Source organism: Vanessa atalanta, chromosome 30 (genome assembly GCF_905147765.1).
Source record: "Vanessa atalanta chromosome 30, ilVanAtal1.2, whole genome shotgun sequence".
NCBI classification, from domain to species: Eukaryota; Metazoa; Arthropoda; class Insecta; order Lepidoptera; family Nymphalidae; genus Vanessa; species Vanessa atalanta.
Genome location: NC_061900.1, coordinates 554613 through 581127, shown reverse-complemented (window position 1 = coordinate 581127; position 26515 = coordinate 554613). Strand labels below are relative to the sequence as shown.

The following is a 26515-nucleotide window of genomic DNA, read 5'->3' as shown; positions in this document are numbered from 1 at the left end:
TTTTACGTAGCCGATGCAAACCTGAGCGAAGATGACACCAATATTATAAATTTCAAGGGCGATTTCTTTTACAATAACCCTTTACAGAGGAGTTTGGGAAAACTTTTACAAAATGGCGCTAATAGTATATATCATATGATTCTATATGATATGATGATGATGTCTGATTGTGTTTTGGTTCAAGTTTTAAAACAAATATAATTATCAGTCTTTAAGTTAATATTCTATGGCCAAGAGATCCGAACGCGTACATATTAATCGATGATTCCGTGCACTGAATTTTCATGTGCTTATCTTGTGTTTGGAAAACATCGTGAGGAAATCCATATGTGTCTAATTTCAACGAAATTCTGCCAAATGTCTATCCACCATGAATTGAGAATAGGGCCCAAACCTTCTTCTTCAAAGGGAGAGGTCTTAGCCGAGCAGTGCGACATTTACATGTTACCAATCTTTTTATTAGAACAGTTATATTTATATCATTCTTTTTTAAAAATTAACGTCTTTCGCATCTATTTAACACTCCTTTTTTTAAACAAATCTACTAGACGGAAAATATATCGTGTAGTGTACACATGTTAAACGGTTCACTGGCTCGACATCACAGTATGGGCGAGCGACACGTCCGCTCTCGCCAATGGCGTTCGCTCGAATGACGTTCACCCCAACATACCGCGAGCACATGATAGTGTAAATTACTATAGTTATTATTTAAATACAAATATTGTATTTTTATATAGACGGTTAAATGAGCCATCTGGTGGTAAGTCACTATTTGCCATAAATATTAGCCCTGTGAGATAAGATCCTGTAAGTGTCTGTATTTACGTATGCTCACTTACCCTACAAATCGAACCACAAAAATAAGAAGTATTGCTGTTTTGCGGTAGAATAAATGATAAGTGGGTGGTATCTACTCGGAATGGCTTGAAATACAAAGTTTTCATTTAAGAGAATACCTTCAAACATCGTCAGGAAGAACTTAAACATCAACATTCATATTTTAAATAAAGTGTTTCCACGCGAACATTAAAGCGACATCTTCTAAGACCCGACAATTCGATTCGATAGACAAATCGATTCGACTCATTAAAGAGTTAAGTATTACGTAGATGATATCACAAATGTAATAAATTTCGAACATTCCAGAAAACCAGTACCATACGAAACGGAACAGCTACCTGTGACGTGGGAACCGGTCACAGATGAAACTGTTCCATGCTTGAACATAGACTCAGATTTGACGATGATATCGAGACCTTTCAACAGCAGACTCGCATTCTGGGAGCTCTTCTACACAGCGAACGAACGCAGACTCAAGGACTTGACGATAAATGACGACATTTATTACTAGTTTATTTTAACATTTAACATTTAGTTTTGTTTTGTCAACTGTAAATAAATGATGAGTTGGTCGTTAATCTTTGTTTTTTTTTTATCTTAGGTAATTCGCAAACAATACACCATCGTAAATATTAAGCGTAACAAACGAACGATCAAAGTCACATTGCATTTATAAATTAGTTATGATAATAGGTTGTCTATTTTTTCTTATAAAACTAGTTATCGACCGCGTTTCAAGAGTTGGTCGTCGTAAACAGAAACCAATGACCTTACTTGGAGTTGCAGCTTGTTTCATACAAAAGTTTGATTAAATTCGGTTCAGTTTTTAGGCCCTGAAAGAGCGACGGACAGACAGAGTAACATTTGCATTTTTAATATTAGTATCGATAAGAAAATGTGAATCGTCGTTGCAGTCAATACTTACTAATATTATACATACAAAAGTTTGTAACGCTTTCCGTTAACCACTCAACCGAACACGCATACAAGTTATCATGAGCAATAAATAACATAGTTTACCTACCACCGCCCCCCCCCCATTCCATCACAGGCGAATACGCAGATAGAAACTAGAATATATGGTTCTGGTTCATTTTTATTGTGATCGTGTTAAGAGTAAAAGATAGCAAAATATAAAATCAATTGTTTCCAGCTTAGTATCAATAGCTATCAATCTATCTTTCCAGATCCGATAACCTTATCTGATAAACGCCATCTAAGATCTATTCAAAGTCAATGTGATTTCATTACACAAGTTTCGAAGATGTGGGCAACAGCTTGGGTTCTGGTGCTGGTGATTGGGTTCACGCAGGGTACCCTCAGATTGGATCCCCTGGTGGACACGCAGCAGGGTCTGATTAGAGGTCTCAGGGCTGATGATGGCGACTACTCCATGTTTTTGGGCATACCATACGCTCAGGTCAACGAGGACAATCCTTTTGGGGTAAGTATTACCATTATTCCATTAGTATTAGAGTGATATTCAAAGTAATTTAAAACGATTTTTTATTTTTGAGTCAGTATTTTTGGTGAAACCTATTTAACAGGATAATTTTTTTGGGTAGACTAATCTTGAACTTATAAAAGTCTAGTTCGATAAAAGGATTCGAATATCTCTGAAATTTTACTTGATGGTAATGCTTGATGAAAGCCCATCTGAATAGTAAGTCGTTAAGGTGCAGATCAGTGTGACAGGTACACTTACAGTAGAATTATATGTACTTACATAAAGTCTATTTACTAACATACTACTTAAAATGTTTTTCCCTCAATATCAATAACTTTATCGGTGGGAATGGTTGTACATTTGATGATATGACACTTCATTACATAGTATAAATCAAAGTCGCTTACCGCTGTCTACTGTCCCTGTGTATCTTCTTTAAAAATTACACAGCGGATTTTGATGTGTTTTTTTTTAATAGTCAGCGATGGTATATGTCTATTTTTGGGGATAACCCACAATAACCATTTTTATGCCTTTCTTATTACGAGAAATAATGGCTTATTTTCGAATCATCATTAATCTTAAACACGTTGTGAATGTTATATAGATCAATATGGCCCTGTACAAGGTGTAATTTAAATGAATATTTTCGACGATATTACATATTAAAAAGGCAGGGATATTGCGGTTTTTAGTGTCTAATGACAACAAAGCTGTGAACGTTGTGAGTCATTCTGTAGTATATTTAATATCAGCATTGCACCCGTGCGAAGCCGGGGTGGGTCGCTAGTATATTATAACTAACAATATTTTACTTGGTAGTAGTGCTTCGTGTAAACCCGTCTAGGTAGTGTCAAGTGTCAGTTTTAAATATAGTGGTCATAACATTACAGTTCCCAAGGTAGAACGATGTGAAGAATTGTTAAAATTTCTTAAGGCGCCAATGTTTATGACCCTTTTACCCATCCACCAACTAAAATAAAAAAAAAGCTATCAATCGGAACTGAAAAAATTGTTTTCAAGTATTATAGTCCAATTATTGATCATTTAACAAGCTGTAGCCCTCGGGTGAAACCGCGGTGAGCAACTAGTGAAGTTTATAATCGCAAGATATTGTACAGTAACAGCGGGATCTAATCTCATATATGTGTCAAGTTAGCACTTGACTACAGAGTGAGATAAATGATGAAATATTTGATTTTGATAAAAACAGGGCGTGTCTTGTATGAAGGTCACGCGAAAAGATTCAGCTTTGATTCTACATCAACATAACAATGCTTAGTATTGTTGTGTTTGGATGGTGAGTGACCCAGTGTAATTACAGACAAAAGGGCCGTATCGACGATATAAGGGAGGGTTAAAATTTCTTACAATTCATGTCTATGTCTGAAGCCGAGATGGCTGAGTGATTAGAACACTTGCATCTTAAACGATGATTTCGGGTTCAAACCCAGGCAGGCACCACTGAATTTTCATGTGCTTAATTTGTGTTTATAATTCATCTCGTGCGGTGAAGGAAAACATCGTGAGCACCTACATGTGTCTAATTTCAACGAAAATTCTGCCACGTCTGTATTTCCAGACGCATTGGAGCAGCGTGTTGGAATATGCTTCAACCCTTCTCATCAAAGGGAGAGGAGGCCTTAGCCCAGCAGTGGGATATTTACAGGCTGCTAATGTAATGCAATATGATGTATATTTACTTCCTTGTTTATTCTCTTTTACAACACTACCCAGTGTAATATAAGGCCGCAGGTCCCGAGGTCCTGGGTTTGAACTCCAGGTCGAATCGATAAAAAAATATTGGATTCTTGCGGCGAAAGTTTCTCAGTAGTCTGGAAGTTGGGAGTCGAAAAACACGTAAAGCTATTATACACACACACTGGTGTGTGTGTGTATAATATGTACGTATAATACTTAATAATGTATATGTGAATTACGTTTTGTTTCAGAACGCGAACCCTTACCCCAAATTCGACGACATCTTCGAAGCTTACGATGATTCGGCGATATGTCCACAAGTCGAAGAGTTCGGTAACACTATCGTCGGAGATCTGGACTGTTTGCATTTAAATATATACGTGCCAAATAAAGCCAGTAGCAGGAACAAGCTGCCAGTCCTGGTCTGGATATATGGCGGGGGCTTCACCATTGGCTTTGCGAACAGATACCTATACGGTCCAAAGTTTCTCATCCAACATGACGTAATCCTTGTCACCCTTAATTACAGATTAGGCCCATACGGTTTCATGTGTTTAGACACACCAGACGTCCCTGGAAACCAAGGTCTCAAAGACCAACTTTTGGCCATGCGTTGGGTGAAAGATAACATTGGCTATTTTGGGGGCGATACCAATAAGATTACCTTGATGGGCGAAAGCGCGGGGGCCGCGGCTATTGAATACCACTTATACTCTAACCAGGAGAGGTTGTTCAACCAGGTAATCCTGCAAAGTGGTTCAGCACTGTCTCCTTGGGCTTTAGTAGAATCGGATTCATCTGCTCCTCTTAAAATCGCTGAACATTTAGGTTTTCAAACAGACGAAGTATCTGAAGCATTAGCGTTCCTTAAAGATGTTGATACGAAATTGGTTATCGCAGCCACTTCCGAATTGGAAATAAAGTTCCGTGCTTGCGTTGAAAAAAAATTCGATAACGACGAAGGTTTCCTAACTGACCACCCACAGAACCTGGACGTGCCTAAAGTGAGAAACATACCAGTTCTAACCGGTTTCAATAATAACGAGGAACTTGTTAATTACGCTGACAAAACTGTCGATAAATACTTGAACGTCTTCAACGATCTATTGGAGATCAACTTCAATTACGATGACGATTTCGCCGCGATGGAAGACATCGTTCGACACTTTTACATCGGTGATGAGGAGGTGAGCGACGAAGTAAAGAGCAGCATCGCTGATTTCAGTTCCGACTACCGTTTCACGTATCCCGTTCAGAGGAGTTTGAAGAAGTTCCTCGAGAATGGTGCCAAGGATATCTTCTATTATGTCTTCTCATACAGTGGAGGAAGGAACTTTGCGAAGAATAAAGCAAATGTCGGTGCTGAGGGTGCATCGCATGCTGACGAAATTGGTTACCTTTTCGATCTGTCCTACGACAAAGCAACGCCGTCTGAAGACGATCAGCGGATCATTGATCAGATGACCACGCTTTGGACAAATTTTGTCAAATACGGGTACGGTTTTTATTATGCTTTTTTTTTAGGTGAAATATCTGTACTGTAATGGATAGTAACTTTATGTGCTATACATAAAGTCAAACACATTTATCGAGGATAGAAGTTTACAAAAAGGCATCATTACATATAATTAGATTTTCAGATCGAATCAAAGCAAAATTTCAAGTAGGCTCTTATAGGAAGTTTTGAATCGTCATGTTACTGAATCAAATGCTTGCTAAAGTCCTCAGTCCTTGCCTTATAGAGGCATACAATATTAAAAAATAAAAACTATATATACAAAAAGACCGGATAACATCGATGGTTTAACATCTAGTAAGATATTATTGCCTGAATAAAGCAGGCCATCTTAATGTAAAGTTATATACAATATATACAAATATACCGTTGAATTCTCATTTAAAAATTTTTATTTTATAACATACATGACAATTCAAAAGTGCTTCTATATTTTGTTTAAATTTCATAAACTTACAATCTCCAGATTATTTATTGTGTTTTTTTTTAACATCGGAACGCAATGTAGTTTATACCGAAAAGAACCGGCAAGAATCTCACTAATCACTCTCATTCATTAATCATATATTTATATATTCGTATCGTACTCGACGTTGAAGGATAAAGTCGCGACTAATCTTGTGAAGCATCTTCTCCTCAAAACGGAAACATCATCCCAGCAGCGAGACATTTCCATTCCTCTTGAATCTTCAAAAATAATCAACCAACACTAAACCCAAACACATTTCTCGTATAATTCCAGAAATCCAACACCAGACACCACAGAGCTCCTCCCGTTCAAATGGATTCCGGTAACAAACGAAACATACAACTATCTGGACATCGACGAGGAATTGACGCTGAAGAGGAGACCTTTCCACGACAGATTGGCTTTCTGGGAACTGTTCTTCAAGGCCAATGAACTGAAGCTCAAATATCGAAACGAAAATTGATGACGGCTATACTAATATTATAAATGCAAGTAGCTCTGTCTGTCTGTTTAATGCTCTTTCACGGCCAAACCACTGCACCAAATTTGATAAGACTTTGTATGAAGCAAGCTTGAACTCCAAGAAAGGACAGGATACTTTTGATGGCTAAATCCTGACGACCAAAAGCCAGTAGTTTGCCATTTGTTATTTGATGTATTTCGTTACAAGAAAATAATTCACGTCACGTCAATGATCTAAACTTAAAATGTGAAACTATTTAACTAATATAATAATATTATATACTGAACCCTTCTCCGAAACGTGCTGCATCTTCTGGTATAAGTTTTATCATTATTGGTTTAGTAGTTTATAGTCAGTGAAGCATTGCGATCGATTTGAGGAATACATTTCGGAATCTTTTTCAAAATTAACTTTAATATATTCATGCATTACAATTATAGAATTGACTGATATTATTTGTTGTTAAAATTTTGTAACGATGGGTCGAAAACTAAATTTATTTATTCGTGTGAATATACCGCGATTATGATTAAATTATTTGTGTAACATATATTCGTTTTATTTATCAAACATTTCTGCAACCGCGAATTGTCAATCTATACATATAAAAAGTTGAGAGGTGTCAAGGGACACCCGGATGGAAAGCAGTTCTTATTATAATAAGTAATTATTATTATTATTTTTAATTATTTATTATGTACAAAAAACCTGTATACACTCAACAAAAATAATCGTCGCGACACCACACTGTTCAATGCGAAATAGATATGAAAATATCTGGCTTGCTTTCTATAAGAGAGAGTGAGAGAGAGAGAGAGAAACATGCGCACGCCGCACAGCTTACAATAAGCAAAAAGTGTCGTTACAACTTTTCGTGAGAATTTTTTCCGTCTAGCCCCCTGTCACAACGCGCGATACGGAACTTCGTTTCAATAAAATTGGAGTGTCTGTTTGTAATATTAAAATAACCCATTTTTACTAAATATATACGTATGTATACACAGAACATATACCAAAATAACATTTTTTACAATTTTGTCTGTCTGTTTGTTCAGGCTTATCTCTGGAACGGCTGGACCGACTTCGACGGGACTTTCACTGAAAGATAGCTTATGTAATAGGGAGTAACTTAGGCTACTTGTATTATAGAATTTTATAAAAAAATAAATAATAAAGTCACGTTTTTTTATTAAATTCAAACGCGCAAGAAGTCGCGGGCACGGCTAGTAATATTATTAAGGTATGTCTGAGTTAGACATCACGTTTAAGCTGCACCGATTTATATGATATTTGGTATGAAGATGGACCAGGAGGAGCATTGTATAATTTTTAAACATAAATTTCGTTTCTATTATATATCAATAGATGTCGTGGTTCATTTTATTCGTGTTTCTGAATCACGCTATCCTTTGTCAAACGTAATTATATAAGACTAGGAATACAAGTAAATAAACTGTCTCTGTCTTGGGAACGAGTGGTGTTTTATTCAAGCATTAAACTACTTTTTTCATTTCAGCCTTCGAGGAGGTAAAATTAGGGGTCAATGTTTGTGGGTAAGCCGCTTTTTAAGCTATTTTTTAAACATTGTAATTTAAGATAAGGTAAGAAGTTGTCTATATCGAGCGACCCGACACTTGATTGTAGGTTTAGCGAGCGAAATCACCGTGTAGTTTTAATGTCTGTAAAAAACAATCACTCATAATATTTTGCGCCAAGAAAAGTTAAACTTCAATAATTTTATTATCTGTCTCCGTCCGTGTGCGTCTGCCCTTATACGAAAACGAAAGTATCATCTGACACACTGACCCCATTCAACCAGATCCTCCGAACAAAAAAAAAAAACAGTAGACATGACAACCTTGTGTAAACATCGATCATATTTATTTAACAAATCAAATTATATTTATCCACGCACCGTTTTCATTAGCAGCCCGTAAATGTCCCACTGCTGGGATAAAGGCCTCCTCTCCCTTTGAGGAGAAGGTTTGGAGCATATTCCACCACGCTGCTCCAATGCGGGTTGGCGGAATACACATGTGGCAGAATTTCGTTGAAATTAGACACATGCAGGTTTCCTCACGATGTTTTCCTTCACCGCCGAGCACGAGATGAATTATAAACACAAATTAAGCACATGAAAATTCAGTGGTGCCTGCCTGGGTTTGAACCCGAAATCATCGGTTAAGATGCACGCGTTCTAACCACTGGGCCATCTCGGCTCACGTACCGTACGAATTCTTTTCTCATTAATTTTCAAAACTTCCCAAACAACACAATTATTGGGCTTCATATGTATATCCTTAGCAGGAGGTGTTAGGGCTTGGTGCGAACCAAATCTGGGTAATCCAGTCGTCATATATTCTAGCAGCTTATTACTTGGTGGTAGGGCTTTGTGCGAGCCCGTCTGGGTAGGTACCACCCACTCATCAGATATTCTACCGCCAAATAACAGTACTCTGTATTGATGTGTTCCGGTTGGAAGGGTGAGTGAGCCAGTGTAATCACAGGCACAAGGGACATTACATCTTAGGTCCCAAGGTTGGTGGCGCTTAGGTGATGTAAGGAATGGTTAATATTTCTTACGGCGTCTTCGTCTATGGGCGGTGGTGACCACTTACCATTAGGTGGCCCATATGCTCGTCCGCCAACCAATGCCATAAAAAAGCAATACTTAGCACTGTTGTGTTCGTGTTTAAAGGGTGAGTTAGCCAGTGTAACTACAGGCACAATGGATATAACATCTTAGCGCCTAAGGTTAGTGTCGAGATAAACACTAAAATATGAACTAAATTGAAATTTGTTTAATATTGGTGCTTTTAATTCCATTCTTAGTAACCCTACGAGTATTTCAGCAATTAAAATTTATGAATTCGTTAGTAATTCTCCCAAACTGATTTAGTCATACTTTTTGAACCAATTCCGATTAAATGTAGCGTGTAACGATGGGGCCGACGTATAGGCTGCCTACAAAGGCCCCTTAAAATACTAGAATAAAAAAAAATTAGAGTCGCATTGGTGATGTAAGGATTGTATTTTATAATATTATATACATGCCCATAGCCCATGCTTTTATGGGCGGCGGTGATCACTTACCATCAACTGGTCCATTATTCCGTAGTAGGCAAAAAACAAGTTGTCGTTGGGCATCCGGTTGGAACAAAGTTCCTATCGCTATACGATATGTTTTTCAAAAACAAAAAATAAAGTTGAATTAAAACCGTACATAAAAGAAAGAGACGGAGAGACTGATCGCAAACGCGACACAGGATACTTCAACCCGACACCTCCCCCCCCCCCTTTACACGCGTGCGAAAATAGTTTTATAATAATATTAGTCGTATAAGGTCTCATATTAAAATCAGTTTAGAGCAATCTTCGCTCATCTCGATCGACCGGAGGCTATATCCTCCCGACTGCCATATCTAGTCGCCGTTTCTAAGTAGCTATGTTAATCGACTCGGCGTCCCCTAACTTTTACTTTCGATACGTTATTACTTTATACACTGACTTTCCGCCCCGGCTCCACACGGACAGAATAACGATCTACATGAAAATGTTTGTATCGTAATACATATAACTCTTGATTAACACGGCGTTATCAGACATCTACTCTATACTATAATGAGTTAACACATCTAAAACTTTGTGAACCGTCCATTAGTGAAAACCTCATGAAAATCCGTTCAGCATTTTTACAGACAGACAGATAGACTTATTATTACTTTTATAATATGTAGTGATGTCGATTGTGTCACAGTAGAAAGCAAAATGTCACAACCAGGAATTTGTAATTTTTAAAAATATGTATTAAGTTGTGTACGTCCCCGTGACGAATTTCGGTCACGGAACATACTGAAGGATTAGAGAACTGCCCAGCTTATAACAGTTCACAAATGTGTGCGTAAATATAGAGAATCTATAGACCCTAGCTCTCGTAATAAGATCGGGCTGTAATCCGTCACAACGGGGAGTTCAATAGAGAAATGGGGAGGAAGCTTATTTTAGAATTTTATATAAAATCACAATAAGTCACGCTCAAGTCCTATTTGGACTTAATTTTTTTAAAAAAAAGTACAAAGATTTTTTTCCTTTAACACAAATACAACAATGATCGTTTTATGATAACATTTAAACAATACAAATCCAATCAAAATATAAATAATTCAAATAGGCTACAAAGGCTTTTACAAGTAGATTGAAATCGTCATTTTACAGAACAAAACAGTAATAATAAGTAAAGTTACCACTGGTAACTTGTAGATACTAAGTATCTACTTAAAGTATCTACAAGTTACCCTTTTTCGACATTTGAAATACAATTGTATGTCAATCAAATACGATTTACGTTACGTCATTAACAGCCTGTAAATATCCCACAGCTGGGCTAAGGCCTCCTCTCCTTTTGAGGAGAAGGTTTAGAGCATATTCCACTACGCTGCGCCGGGTTTAGTGGAATACACATGTGGCAAAATTTCCTTGAAATTAGACACATGCAGGTTCTCATGTTTTCCTTCACCGCCGAGCACGAGATGAATTATAAACACAAATTAAGCACATGAAAATTCAGTGGTGCTTGCCTGGGTTTGAACCCGTAATCATCGGTTAAGATGCACGCGTTCTAACCACTAGGCCATCTCGGCTCATATATAAATCAATACAATTAATTTTTATATAATATATCCAGCCTGAAAGTCAACAAGTATTAATTCCACGCTTTTTTATCATCTACACAATCTTGTGTTGAATAATACGCCTCATTTTATAAATATTTTTTTAACAAACAGTTTAAATTTACGAATAGGTAAAGTTACTTTAATACTTTGCCTCAAGAAGGATTTATTGATTCTGTGTTTTCGGAAGCTTGGCATTATAAGCTTATACTTACGTCTCGTGTTCATACAATGATTATTTATCAGTGATTATATCAAGTGATCAATGTTACTGCGAATATACATAGCATTGTTGTAAATAAAATGTAATACTCGTCTCGGCTTAACACAGATGTCAATCTTATTTAATATGAACGACGATACACGGAAGGTGACCGGTAGAACATGGATGAGAAGGGCCGAAGATCGGGCTCAGTGGGGCGCCTTGGGGGAGGCCTACGTCCAGCAGTGGAGTGATACAGACTGGTCATTATGATAATGATGTTGCATGTATTATACACGTACTGTTTATTGATGAAATGCGGGAAACGACTTTGTTTTATACTTTTTAGAGATTAAGTATAGTAACGAATATTTTGGCCTTGGTTTCATTAACGTTTGGGATTATGAAATATTTCGATAAAGATAGAAACAGGCAAAGAGAAACAGTCGCTTTTTATCATATAGGTACGCGGACTGGCCGACGGTCCACCTGATTGTAAGTGGTTAATATTACCCATAGACAATGGCGACGTAAAAAATAAAATTAACCAATCCTTTCATCTTCAATACGTCACTAACCTTAGGAACTAAGATGTCCCTTGTAACTGTAGTCACACTCACTCCCTTCAAACCGGAAGACGACAATACTAAGCATAGGGCAAACAGCCCTACCACCAAATAGTACAATTCTGCTTTATTTTTCAAGCGATTTTCTTTAGTTTTGAAGGATAATAAATAAAAAAATATTTAAATAAGACTTGAAAGAAAATGTTCGAAAAATGAAAATTAAAATTATCTAATTTTCCAAAAAGTTTTTGGTCTCAGACCACTTGACGAGAGGTGGTCTTAATAAACGCTTGAAAAATAAATTGACGTTACAGTTTCTCTTACTTAAAAATACTTCCTAGAACCCGTGTTAAGCCGGGAGTGTTGCTCAAAATATACATATACTATAAAAAATAAAAATCAAATAATAGTAGCAATGACCTATTTTAACCAATTACTAATAAATCAATTCACCCCTCTAATTAAGTTTAAAGCTTATGCTAGTTGGGACGATAATTGCCCAAAGGGGTCCGGATCGAAGCTGCGACTATTTACACCTGTAGGCCCGTAAATCATTGCGATCTTAACGCTAAGCAATGAGTATATCTCCCTATCATTATCAATACATAGTATAAAACAAAGTCGCTTCCCGCTGTCTGTCTGTCCTATGTGTGCTTAGATCTTTAAAACTACGCAACGGATTTTGGTGCGTTCTTTTTAATAGATAGAGCGATTCAAGAGGTATGTTTCATGAATCATAATTTTAGAGGTTTACGACATCACATCAGATATGTGATGTCGTAAATAAACACATTTATTGAGCTTACATTGCAAACGCTGGCCGAAACCTACGAGATAGATCAAAATAATGTACTGCAGTATTGTACACCTTGAAAAGGTCTTCAGAAAAGTCTGCGACGGTATATGTCTATTTCTTAGGGGTAACCCACAATAACCATGTTTTATACTTTACCGTTTACGAGTAATAATGTCTTATTTACGAAGCGATTTTTAGCAATAAAGCACTAAATTAAATACCTTAAATACATTGTGCATTTATATATATCAATATTGCCCTGAACGGACTGAAAAATCTGTGAACGTTGTATATAAAGACATTCTGTGGTACATTTAGTGTCAGCATTGCACCCGTGCCAAGCCGGGGCGGGTCGCTAGTAATAATACATAGCAAAGAAGTAAGACAGCAGAGAGCGGACGGAGACACGTGAGGGTATAAGAGAGCGCCGTGACGTTTGCCGCCACGGCACACGAGTCGGTCACACACGAGACGCGCCAGTTTCACGTCTTTGTTGACGCGGCTTAGAACACGCTATCTTCGGTCAAACCCTCGTGATCCATCAAGGCTTTCGTATTAAATTGACTAATTATTAGTTGACAATTCAACACTATGTATAATCGCGTCAGCTTTCGTTACATAATTTCCGTTATCGGTCTTCACGACCCAAGTACTTCTTTTTTTTTATGGCATTGGGTTGTGGGCGAGCGTATGGGCCACCTGATGATAAGTGGTCACCACTGCCCATTGACAAACGCGCTGTAAGAAATATTAACCCTTCTTTACATCACCTATGCGCAACCAACCTTGGGAACTAATGATGATAGATGAAGATGTTAAGTCCTTTGTGCCTGTGATTACACTGGCTCACTCACCCTTCTAACCGGAACACAAGAATACAGAGTAATGTTATTTGGCGGTAGAATATCTGATGAGTGGGTGGTACCTACCCAGATGGTCTTGTACAAAGCCCTACCACCAAGTAAACCACTTCTGTAGCCTTTTACGCAGTGGAAGTTTCAATAAGGTACCATGTGAGATTCCCATCCACTTAAACCACTGCGATGGCTGTCTTCGACTCTGATCGTAGAGGCTGCGGGATTGTGTCGATATAAAGAGCCGTTTCCGTGGAGTGCTCCGCTCGTGATTCGGCGGATCTTTCCTCAGGGACGAAAGTGATCTAAGCGTTCGCTAGGAGCATTTTCATAGTTAACTCCAACCACAAAATTAAAAGACACATAAACAACTTTGACAGTAACAAGACGCGATATCATTGGTAAGCTAGAATAAATAATAATTCTGTGATACGTAAAAATTGCGCTTTGATTCTCGGCGAAGTTGTTATCAGAACTTGGTATATAAAATTAAAGTTTATATAAGTAGGTTAGCGGAATATTGATGTCCGAAGCCGAGATGGTCCATTGGTTAGAACTCGTGCATCTTAACCGATGGTTTCGGGTTCAAACCCAGGCAAGCACTGAATTTCCATTTGCTTAATTTGTGTTTATAATTCATCTCGTGCTCGACGGTGAAGGAAAACATCGTGAGGAAGCCTGCATGTGTCTAATTTCAACGAAATTCTGCCACATGTGTATTCCGCCAACCCGCATTGGACTTCTTCTCAAAGGGAGAGGAGGCTTTAGTCCAACGGTGGGAAATTTACAGGCTGTTAATGTAATGTATGTTAATGTTAATAAAGATATATTAACCAAGAACTGCGTTATCTAAACTATTTTGTAACAAAAGATGGTGTTTTAGAACGAAACATTATCCGAGAGGGACCTTTAAATTAACCTATTGAAATTATTGAAAAGTACTCGTAAAAGCTTACTCGAACAAAACATATTTCAAATTTGATCGGAGCATAAAAATACTAGCTTAAAAGACAAAGATTTTTTTTTTGGTTCTTAAGATACCACACACATACAAACATTTTATTAGAATAAATAAACTCTCATTCATTCGCACTTATTTCGACAATCGCGTAAAAAAACTATTTATATTTGTCGAAACAAATAATGTGACCAGACGTTCCATTACCCAGAACTAAAACGCACAAACAAACAAACGAAATCGGCATCAACTGTCACCGAGAGCTCGTTAAAGTGCTAAGGTCCCCGAGACCCGCAGACGAGTTCAAACGGGTTAACACATTCAACCTACGAAACGTAACATCAGGGCCTCATCGTATACTATAAAAGACGGGTCAGTACGTCAAACCGCACAGTTGCACTTAACTCTTGAACTGTACGACCCGCCTTTGAAAATGGTGAGTAATTATTTTTTTATTTAAAATACATTTTTTTTATATTGCCGTCCGTTATCGTCCTTATGGTGAATCACGACCGCCAAACATTGGTGCACTCACATGACCAACGCACCAACGATTGGGAACTAAGGTGTTGTCCCTTGCACCTGTTGTTATCTTATATATAATATTCTTTGTTAAAGTAGCCTCATAAAAGCACTTTTGAATCTACGTGTTACATTTTTGAATTAAACGTAAAGCTGCCACCGGATCGGAGAGTAGACTCTACCGAGAAGAACCACCTCAATAGTTACTCTTTTCCACAATTTTCATTTCAAAGTATATCAATAAAGTACAATTATATTTATATACTAGCTGTGCCCGCGACTTCGTGCGCGTTGTTTGAATTTAAGTTATTTGGATATTGTAGCGTGATTTTATTTTTATTGTATATATAATTCTAAAATAAAAGTAGCCTAAATTACTCCTTATTACATGCGTTATCTGCCAGTGAAAGTTCCGTCGAAATCGGTCCAGTCTTTCCAGAGATTAGCCGGAACAGACAGACAGACAGACAGACAAAAATTGTAAAAAAAAATATTATGGTATATGTACCGTATACATACATATGCATTTAGACTACTTTAATATTACAAACAGACACTCCAATTTTATTATATGTACTGCCCAAAAATCAACAAATACTAAGTTCACGATTATTTATTTTCAATTTAACCTTGTAACACTGGCTCATTCAGCCTTCAAACAGTAAAAATACCAACCAAGGAACTAAGTAAGGTTAAGTTCACCCTGGTCTTCTCTGTGACCCTAAAAAAATTACGAATTTCGGAGAAGTTAGACGTTTCACGTTACAAACTAAATTTGCATTTGTTTATCTGTGATGTCGAGTCGGTTGCTTTGAATAAACATCCCATTATGTGACAGGACCTCACGTTATATACATACATATGCATATGCATGTATATAACGTGATATATAATAAAGATATTATTATCTCTCTGTAATGTATTTATGTGTTATGTTTATCTCTGCTATGTACACCCCTACCATTTTTTAAGTCTGTTTCTTTCCTCTACCTTAAGGTTGCCTGGAAGAGATCGCTGTTTTAACGATAAGGCCGCCTCTTGTGCCTCTTTCTTGAATGTGTTTTTATGTGTCTATTGGTGTACAATTGTACAAGAGAATTACTTGCACAGACAGGGTCCTACTTAAACGTCTGTAGGCAAACGTCCCCCTGAGGCATTAAACGATTTGTGACAACCCTAACAATTTTCAATAACATTTAAAAGATTTTTGGATGTTTTATTAATATAACGCGAATTAAACTATTTTAACAAACATATAGATATATTAAATAACAAGATATACCAAACCACTAACAGTATACTAAATATATTTAAAGATGATTAATCGTTGAAATTGAGACGTTATTATAAAAATATCTACTGTAACCTCCACGAAATCCCTACACGCTTGTGTGTTATATGTCCAGCAGAGTTGCCAAGCGGTTGAAAATAAACTTGGTCAAAATCAATCATGACTGCCTTAAAAACGTCGTAATAATATTACATCCGAAAACCTTCTCCGAAACGCTCATCATCTTCCGGTACAAATTCTACGTGCATCGGTTCAGGTATTTTAGGCGTTACTTAAATAAGAGTTGTCGTGTTACACGCGGTTGGAACGAAATCGACGTTTGACAAGATAAAATCCCTTTTATAAATGTCTAAATCTAATCGAAATGCTCTTTATTACACCACTAAACATAAAGTTGAATTACATTTAAGAAAGATGCACAAGAGGCGGCCTTATCGCTAGACAGCTTACTCGTCCAGGCAACCTTAGGGTAGAGTAACGAGAGATATAGTTCACATAATAGAGGGAAAGAGAGGGGAAGATCGCGAGGCGCATAACGCCTATTCTTTATGTGACGATTTCCGTCAGTCCGCTCTATGTACGCCGCGCAATAGAACTACGTTCCAAAGAACGTCTAATCATTCATTAGCGATGTTAAACTTTTCGAAGATTATCATATTAAATACTCTTTACATTAAGCTACGGAAGGTCGAATAGCATGTTTGACATTTAAACATACATCGGTAACGCGTCCAAGTTAGAAGCGTTAGCTTCGATGAGTCGTTACGATTTTCATAAATTCAAAACGTATTAATAAATGAGGCATATAATTGTATTTTTAAATTGAAAGAAGGAGTTAATATATGCGTTTATAATAATAACAGATTTAAACATTAAAATCCGCCCGCGCTCGTTACTTTCCCCACGCGTTATACGGAATACGAATTTCGTAACACAAACGGTACATCTCGACGCCGGAGGCAATATGTGAAGGTCATTCAAGTTATGAAGCTCACGTAAGCTGTATACGTTTTGTACTTGGTCAACATTTGAAGTTGAGAACGAAACGTAAAAATTTTAATGTACCTATAATTCACATACTAATATTATACAGTAATGTCTCGTCTAGTGGCTAAATATAAGGCAAAAGATCGGTTCCATGAAAAATTATTGGGTTTCGTATCGAACAAAAATAACCGCTTTTAACTAAATGCATACCGTGTATGTATACACGGTACATATACCAAAATAACATCTTTTTAAATTATTGTCTGTCTGTTTGTTCCGGCTAATCTCTGGAACGGCTAGACCTAATGGGACTTTCTCTGGCAGATTGCTGATGTAATAAGGAGTAACTTAGGCTACAACAATAACTTTTTTTTTAAAGTCAAACGCGAACGAAGTCGCGGGCACAGCTTTTGACAATAAATAAGTAAGTGTAATGCTTCTATATTTAATGGAGGGATTTGATTTGTTGAGGCATTGGTGATGAGAGGAACGATTAATATTTCCTACAATACCAATGTTTATAGTGGTGACCACTTACCATGACGTGATCCAGTCCGCCTATCTATATATAAGACTTAAAAATATTAACTCTCCAATAATTTCCTTCCAGAAATTTCTCATCGTCTCAGCCCTAGTGGCGTGCGTCTGCGCAGACGTATCACACATTCTCAAGCCAGACGAGTCGCAGGCCAAGATCCTGAAGCAGGAGCTCGACGTTGGCAGCGAGGGACAATACATCTGGTCTTATGAGACCGACAACGGTATCGCTGCGAGGGAACAGGGCGCTCTCAAGAACATACCCGGAGTGAGTATAACATACCCCCCCCCATCCATTTAAAGGAGTAAAATAAAAATGAATTACGTTTTCAGTAGTGTGTACACCGAAATGTGTACCGAAATCCCGGGTTCGATTCCCGGCCGAGTCGATGTAGAAAAAGTTCATTAGTTTTTTTCTGTTATCTTGATTCTGTGTTACTTCTGATTTTCCATAACACAAGTGCTTTAGCTACTTACCTTGGGATCGGAGTGTAATGTATGTGATGTCGTCCAATATATCTATATCTATTTTGATCATACAACTCTGGCCGGTTGTTTCGTATTTGCCATCCAATTGGATAAGAATGAGGGATTAGAGTATTATAATATATCCTGCGTATTTGGCTGGCCCATGAGATTGGCCACCGATATCGGTTAGAACTAAATCATCCTCCTCTCTCTTTGAGGAGAAGGTTTGGAGCATATTCCACCACGCTGCTCCAATGCGGGTTGGTGGAATACACATGTGGCAGAATTTCGTTGAAATTAGACACATGCAGGTTTCCTCACGATGTTTTCCTTCACCGCCGAGCACGAGATGAATTATAAACACAAATTAAGCACATGAAAATTCAGTGGTGCCAGCCTGGGTTTGAACCCGAAATAGAATCATCACCAAGATCGTAATCAATGAAAAGTTACCACCGGTTCGACGCGAAGTTTCTACTGAGAAGAATCGGCAAGAAACACAGAAGTTATTATTTTTCGACATTTCGAATATTGGATTCGACATTCGACATGGAAATCAAGAAGTTCTAACTACATACTTTTTCATCATCACATTATCCTTTATCGAGTTTTACTGATATGATATCGAACTTAACTAAAAAAAAGTCCCATCACACTAATGGTAACGGTTCTTTGGTTCGTTCCAGGCTGAGGTACCAGCTCAGGTAGCCCAAGGAGAAGCGAGATGGACCGCTCCCGACGGCCAAGTCGTGCAGTTCCAGTACACAGCCGATGAAAACGGCTACAATGTTCAGGTAATTGATAAAAGTGGGAAAAAAGTACTCACTAAAGGGAGGTTGGGGGGAGGGGTTCTATCTAAGCTACTTATAACAGTCAGACAAGTGAAATATCGTTAGAAGAGTCTTGATCGGCCGCTACTTATAGACGGTGCTTTCGAAATGATACGTGTAGTATTTAAAAAATTAAAAAAAAAAACAGTATTTTTGGAATATATTGTAGTGGGGGTATCGATTGAAATTAATCGATATTTAATGCGTTGCTTGAATTAACTCGATAACTGGGTAAACTTTTAAAATCACGTCCTACTTGCAGAACATGATTCATACGTAGACGGGTTTTAATAAAAATTTAAAGCATTTTTTGGGAAGATCTCATTGGTGATTACGAGAGTATTTGTTTAATTCCAATTATGAAAAATTTTGTAAATTCGAATTTGAAAAACATTGAAACCTACTTGTATATGCTTGTGAGCGTAATTAAAGTACATGAATTACCCGAAATAAATGATTATTGCTTATTCGCTCACACTAACACGGTCACGACGTACGGAAAATATATCCTAATACATTATAGCTGGGCTAAGGCCTCCTCTCCCTTTGAGGAGAAGGTTTGGAGCATATTCCACCACGCTGCTCCAATGCGGTTCGGTGGAATACACATGTGGCAGAATTTCGTTGAAATTAGACACATGCAGGTTTCCTCACGACTTTTTCCTTCTCCGCCGAGCACGAGATAAATTACAAACACAAATTAAGCACATGAAAATCAGTGGTGCCAGCCTGGGTTTGAATACGAAACTATCGGTTAAGATGCATATGTTCTAACCACTGGGCTTTCTCGGTTCTTACCTAATACATATTATAACTTTATTGATTTACGCGGCGCCAGGAAAACTCCAAGTCGGCATGATTTTTCCGCCATATTCAACAACCTACGTCATATCTCAGCCAATTTATAAGTCTCGAAAGTCGCTCCGACTATTCCAAATCAAATCAAATCAAAATATACTTTATTCAAGTAGGCTTTTACAAGCACTTTTGAATCGTCATTTAACAAACTATTTATAGTAAAGTTACCATCGGTTCGGAATGTAGATTCTACCGAGAAGAACCGGCAAGAATTTCAGTAGTTACTCTCTTTCAACGTCTAAAAATTCAGTCATGTTACTTAAATACAATTATATATGTATGTTATGTCTCCTGCCTGGAAGTCAACAAGCCATTTAAAAATGAGTAGTTTAAGACTGTTTTGTATGGAAAATTTCTGATCACAGTGATTAACTAACTAAAACCTTTTTATTTCCAGGGTCCCTTCATACCCACACCCCCTCCGATCCCAGCGGAGATTCTGCGTTCAATCGAGTACATTCGAGCGCATCCACCCAAGGAGAACTAATAACTATAAAACGACCAATGTTTCGCTCTTAAAACTAGAGCGAGACGACATTAGTTTTAAACGCCCGAGACAAAAAGAGATAACGAATATCTGTCAGCTCAGACAAGTACAGTCGGTTCGAATCGCTTGTTTTTGTTTTTTTTTTTTAAGCAGAACTAGAACTTTATTAATACAGTTATACCTTTGGAGGAATGTGAGGGTAGGGGAGGGGGGAGTCAGTCCAGGGAGGCTGGCGTTTTGTAGTTCTCATCGGAACTTTCAACGTCTTTACGTTTTGCTTAAGAGCTTAACTGCCTAACCGATTCTTCTATTCTTCAATGGTACACAACATATCCAGGAGGTTGCCGGTTTTCATAACATCGAATAAGTACATCCTTCTGTTACAATAATACTCATAATGTATAGACTTATAAGTTTTATGATTTCTATGAAGTCAATGCCATATTATAAAATTTTTGTGTTATTAAATAATTATTTTAATTATGTGTTTCATTTGTATAATTAACTAAGGACGCGCCCCGGCTTCGCACGGGTGCTATGCTGCCATTAAATATACTACAGAATGTCTTACAACGTTCACAGTTTTTCAGTCGTTAGACAATACAAACCGCTACGTCCCTGCGTTTTAAATCCGTAATATCTTTGAAAATATTCATTTAAATTACATGATGTAAAGGGCCATACTGATGTATATTAAATGTACAATGTATTTAAGGTACTTAATTGGATAAGTATTAATGCTGTTTTGCTTAAAATCGCTTCGAAAATAAGCCATTATTACCCGTAAAAAAGAAATAATGGCTCATTTTCTTTAAAAGCTTATTATATTGTAAAAGGATAAAAAATGGTTGCTTTGGGATATCCCTAAGAGATAGACGTATAATACCATCGCGGACTTTTTTGAAGATCTTTTTTGAAGCGGGTAAGCGCAAAATATGTGTTTATTTACGACATCACTTTAGAAGCTTCTAAAATTATCGGTGTTTCTCTATTGTATTGTACATATAAACCTTTCTCTTGAATCAATCTATCTATTAAAAAAAACCGCACCAAAATCCGTTGCGTAATTTTAAAGATCTAAGCATACACAGGGACAGACAGCGGTAAGCGACTTTGTTTTATACTGCGTAATGATACATTTCACGATTGGACCTTCCTTCCTAATCAAATATATCTGGGCCACTTGATAGTATCACCATCACCCATAGACAATGACGCTGTAAGAAATAACAACCATTCCTTAACCTCGAGAACTAAGATATTATGGAAAATGGTTAAAAAAAAAAAAAAAATATATATCCCGCTGAGTTTCCTTCGCCGGTTCTTCTCAGGTCTGAGGTGCTAAATTCCGAACCGGTGGTAGATTTTTGACAGTCAATAAGCAAGTGTAAACACTTCTATATTGAATAAAGATTTTTGACTTTGACTTTGCCCCTCGAGCCTGTTATACTCGCTAATCCTTCAAACCGGAATACGACAAGTATTGCCCTCCTCGGCTTTTGTTTTATAATCTGAGAGTGACATTCCTTGATGGTAGGCCTTGTGCCCATCTGGGTACTCAGTATTGTTATGTTTGAAGTGTGCGCGAATGTAACTACAGGCATATGGGGGATAACATCTTAGTTTCCAAGGTCGGAGGCGCATTGGTCATGCAAGGAATGGTAATCTCTTTATGGTCTTTCTGTTTTTATGGTATTGGTTGGCGGACGAGCAAATGGGCCACCTGATGGTAAGTGGCCACTACCGCCCATAGACAAAGACGCTTGCGCCACCAACCTTGGGAACTAAGATGTTATGTCCCTTATGCCTCTGATTACACTGGCTCATTCATCCTTCTAACCGGAACCTGATGAGTGGGTGGTGCCTACCCAGACGGGCTTGCACAAAGCCCTGCCACCAAGTATCTATGTCTATGGGTAACTACTTACTATCAGGTGACCCACTAATCCGCCTGCCTATCTATGCTAAGTTTAAATCTCTAAGTCTTTTGAATACATATTTTATGTGCTAGATTTAGGTATGATATTTATTATAATTTAATCCTGAAAAAAAAAAAACACAAAATTGACGTCACAGATACAAAAAAGTACTATAAATAAAGCTATCGCTCACCCTGATCGCGTAACACTGTGACCGCCTCCAGGACTCGCTTCGTATATATACAGGGCTCGTAGTTGTCCATCTCTTGAGTCACCACGGAACACACCCTGTGTACGTCAAAATCATATTAAAATCAACTTCCTTCCAACTATTTTACTGAATATTAAAACGTTTGATAAGACAAAGAGCCCTCAGAGTTCGACTATCCTGTGGTGCTCACCTGTTGGCCCTCCCGCGGATGGCTCCGGCGGTTCGCTCGAGCGAGTCCGGGTCCCCCTCCTGCAGCGCCACCACGCACTTGTTCACATCCTCCAGAATGTGGTTCTCTGTCACAGACGGGACGTTGATGCAATTACATTTGTACGTAACATATTTATTATTATCTACGGGGTAGTTTTACTTCACCTGCCTCCGTGGTAGCCTGGTTAGGTACCACTCACTCATCATATTCTACCGCAAAACAGTAACACTCACTATTACGTGGTGTTCTGGTTCGAAGACTGTGCCAGTGTAACTACAGGTCCGAGGGACATACTAGCTCCCAAGGTCGGTGATGATTACGCTTTTTTACCGTACTAGCGTCTATCGGCGGTGACCACATAATACGAAGTGGTCCAGCCTCGTCTCTCCCGACGAAGGCGACTCCTCGAAGCGCCTCCATATGGCACAAGAGTCGCGGGCACTCACCGCTGACGGCCAGGAAGTCGTCGATGGTGGTGACGTCGTCGACGGCGTCGGTGAGCAGGCGCACGGCGAGCTCCCAGGCGCGCGCGAAGGCGGAGGCGTTCTCCTGCGCGACGCGCGAGCGGCAGCGCGCCGCCAGCACGCGCGCCGCGTTGGCCACCTGCGGGCACAGCGCCGCCAGCTGCGCCGCCGCGTGCCGCACCATCTTCACGCCGTCCTCGTTGCCCGACATGGAGCACACCAGCCCCGCCACCTGCGCACACTAGCCTCTGTGAGCGACGTCGCCGACTCCCGATATCTCGAATGACCGTTCGTTGCTATTCAATTAATTTGAAATTATACCGATGCTTCGCTACGGGAAGATAGTCCAGTACGATAACAGTCCAGTTGTCAAGTTTTACACCTAAGCGTTCTACGATTGAGGCTGAATACACGACCGACAGTAGACACAATAGGCTATTTGACAATGCGAAAAATAAAGTGTCAATTATTGTTATAAGCATGTATTATGAGTTTAAAAATGGTTATTTAATAACGAAAGTTTAAAATAATAATTAATTTATTCAAAAAACCATAAATAAAAATGCATTTCTCTAAACGTTTGTCATGTGACACAAAACGCTCCTGATTGGTCGGGTTTATGATGACGTCACTTGCTCATTAACCTCGTTGACCTACTGTATGTGCCACAGATTACAATAGAGGCAAGTGACGTCATCGACCCCATTGAAGCGCCATATTGTCAAAGTAGCGTTTTCGCGCGCCATTTAAATATTCAATTTTTAATTTGATATTTTTCAGCAAATATGGCGTTAAAAGTTAAGTAACTTTTACTGGGTTCCTTAACCTCTACTAAATAATATAAAATGTATTTTAAAAATAAGTCATATAGCCTATTGATATGATACTAAATTACATTTTTTCCTTCATTAAGGTTGATCAAACAACAGTATGGCACGGTCATATTATATATTTACTCGCGGTCAAGCGCCAGCGATGACGTCACTCACGTCTGCAAACTCGCGTCGATGCTCAAAAGTTACGAATAACGCGTAATATTTGATTTTTTGATTTTTGAAGATTTGATTTGACGACCTCCGTGGTTCGATTCCCAGCTGAGTCGATGTAGAAAAGTTAATTAATTTTCTATGTTGTCTTGGGTCCGGGTGTTTGTGGTACCGTCGTTACTTCTGATTTTCCATAACACAAGAGCTTTAGCTACTCACATTGGGATCAGAGTAATGTATGTGATGTTGTCCAATATTTATAATAATAATTTTGGTGATTGTCGACTCGTGACTGTGTGTCGCGACTGACCTCGACGAGCTTGTTGGCGTGCTCGGTGAACACGACCGCGTACTCCTCCACCTCCTTCTCGTTGCCGCTCCGAGCTGCTTCCAGCAACACGAGCAGCGGCACGTTCGTCTCCAGGAAGCTGAGGTACGATATCACATTGAAATAAGAAAAAGACATTTCCTAAATACCTGTTTGGAACTAAATTACTATAGATATTGAATACCAGACAAAATTAAATAAATAAACATATGACCATAATGAAATAAAACTATTTTATTTAAAAAAGCCAAGTCGGTCTGACTTATCTTATTAAGGCAATAATATATTATCCTAAGTTATAAGAAGAAATGATATTTTATGTAGTGATAAATAAATTTCAGGAAGGACCATTGTACTTGGCACCGATTTAGATCTCACTTCTTTTGTCGTTGAAGTCAACAACCAAGGTATATATCATAATATTGGACTTGGCTCTCATTTTAACATTTATGTTTTTGATGGGATTATGTTATACAAAACCGTACATAATAAAAAGAGACAGATAATATTAAAAAAAAAGAGACAGAGAGAATTTCCACCAGTTCACTTTATCGTAAGCGGCGAAAAGAAACTTCGTTCCAAAAATGTCTTAAAATTCAAAATCAGTGAAGTTTGATTACTTCTCAATCGTTATAGTGTAATAAATACACCAGTACATAGAAAACATAATATAGCACTTCGACATTACGCGATAGTGTAAACTTAACAAAATATGTCCAAAATTAAACTCCGTAATCATCACGATCACTTTCTTTATTTTCCCTTGACTTTACATTTTTCCTTTTTTTTATTTCTTTCAACGCTCAAAACCGAATGAATCGATTTACCGTATCCTCCTTCCCCGCAGACATTCTTGTTGCCATTCGCAAAATATAATTACCGGCACTCAATGATCTTTTATTGTTAATAAAGATAAATTGAAAAATAATAATTTATAAAATTAAATAAAAGTCGGCTTAGAATAACAAGCGAGCGAGCCGAGACGGCCCAGTGGTTAGAACGCGTGCATCTTAATCGATGATTTCGGGTTCAAGCCCAGGCAGGCACCCCTGAATCTTCATGTGCCTAATTTGTGTTTATAATTCATCTCGTGCCCGTGAAGGAAAACATCGTGAGGAAACCTGCATGTGTCTAATTTCAACGAAATTCTGCCACATGTGTATTCCACCAACCCGCATCGGAGCAGCGTGGTGGAATATGCTCCAAACCTTCTCCTCAAATGGAGAGGAGGCCTTTAGCCCAGCAGTGGGATATTTACAGGCTGTTAATGACGTAACGTAAATCGTATTTGATTGACATACAATTGTATTTACAGGCTGCTAATGCTAATTACAATAGCGAGACGACCACGGATTAATAACCGTCGACGGACGTTGTGGGTTGCGAGCGTACCTGTCGGACACGTGGTCGACGACGGCCTTCCGCAGCTGGCGGCGCAGGTCGCGCGTCTTGCGGCACATCTGCTCCAGCGCGCGCTCCAGCCCCTCCGACTGCTCGGCGCGCCCGGCCTGCGGCATACTCCACATTATGTTCCAATTGTTTTGCTGTCCCTACTCTCACTCGAACTCTCTCGTACTACTACTCTCGTAAGCACTGGACCGTAAACTTCCAACCCCCGTTTTACCCCTTAAGCGGTAGAGCTTCGTAAAATCTACACCATATAAGGAACCTACCTGCCAAATTTCAAGTTTGTACGTGTTGTAGTTTCTGAGATTTCGTGATTAATCAGTGAGTGGTATATACTTTGTGGTAGAGCTTTGTACGGGCTCACTATATTCTACCGCCAAAATCGACTACTTAGTATTTTTGTGTTCCGATTTGAAGCTTGAGTGAGCCAGTGTAACTAAATGATATTACAACACTAATGACTATTTAGTTGACTGCACACCTTGGGAATGAAATGATCGCCTCCAGGCTGTTTCAAATAACTA

At 38.4% G+C, this 26515-nt stretch overlaps 3 protein-coding genes across 6 annotated transcripts in view; 2 read left to right on the top strand and 1 right to left on the bottom strand.

Annotated features, from left to right (window-relative positions):
- LOC125075134 (catenin alpha) overlaps positions 1-26515 on the bottom strand; it is a 60787-nt gene that overhangs the window by 26612 nt on the left and 7660 nt on the right. For all 3 annotated transcript variants that reach the window (XM_047686732.1, XM_047686734.1, XM_047686733.1), the window contains exons 10-14: positions 25977-26092; positions 24567-24684; positions 23253-23502; positions 22786-22891; positions 22578-22672 (exon numbers count right to left, since the gene is read on the bottom strand). In XM_047686732.1, the coding sequence (XP_047542688.1) occupies positions 22578-22672; positions 22786-22891; positions 23253-23502; positions 24567-24684; positions 25977-26092 (685 nt within the window). The remainder of the gene's footprint in view (positions 1-22577; positions 22673-22785; positions 22892-23252; positions 23503-24566; positions 24685-25976; positions 26093-26515) is intronic.
- LOC125075136 (esterase FE4-like) lies at positions 1599-7146 on the top strand. 2 transcript variants are annotated; one of them, XM_047686736.1, is made up of 5 exons: positions 1599-1700; positions 2031-2287; positions 4243-5486; positions 6250-6453; positions 7117-7146. In XM_047686736.1, the coding sequence occupies exons 2-4, from the start codon at positions 2108-2110 to the stop codon at positions 6437-6439; spliced, it is 1614 nt and encodes a 537-aa protein (XP_047542692.1). In that variant the 5' UTR covers positions 1599-1700; positions 2031-2107; the 3' UTR covers positions 6440-6453; positions 7117-7146. The 2 variants fall into 2 exon arrangements, with proteins under 2 accessions (XP_047542692.1, XP_047542691.1); XM_047686735.1 differs by lacking the exon at positions 7117-7146 and having other exon boundaries at positions 6250-6987.
- LOC125075137 (larval cuticle protein LCP-17-like) lies at positions 14896-20545 on the top strand. The gene is made up of 4 exons (XM_047686737.1): positions 14896-14921; positions 17896-18090; positions 18977-19084; positions 20376-20545. Exons 1-4 carry the CDS (start codon positions 14919-14921, stop codon positions 20463-20465), a joined length of 396 nt encoding a protein of 131 aa, XP_047542693.1. The 5' UTR covers positions 14896-14918; the 3' UTR covers positions 20466-20545.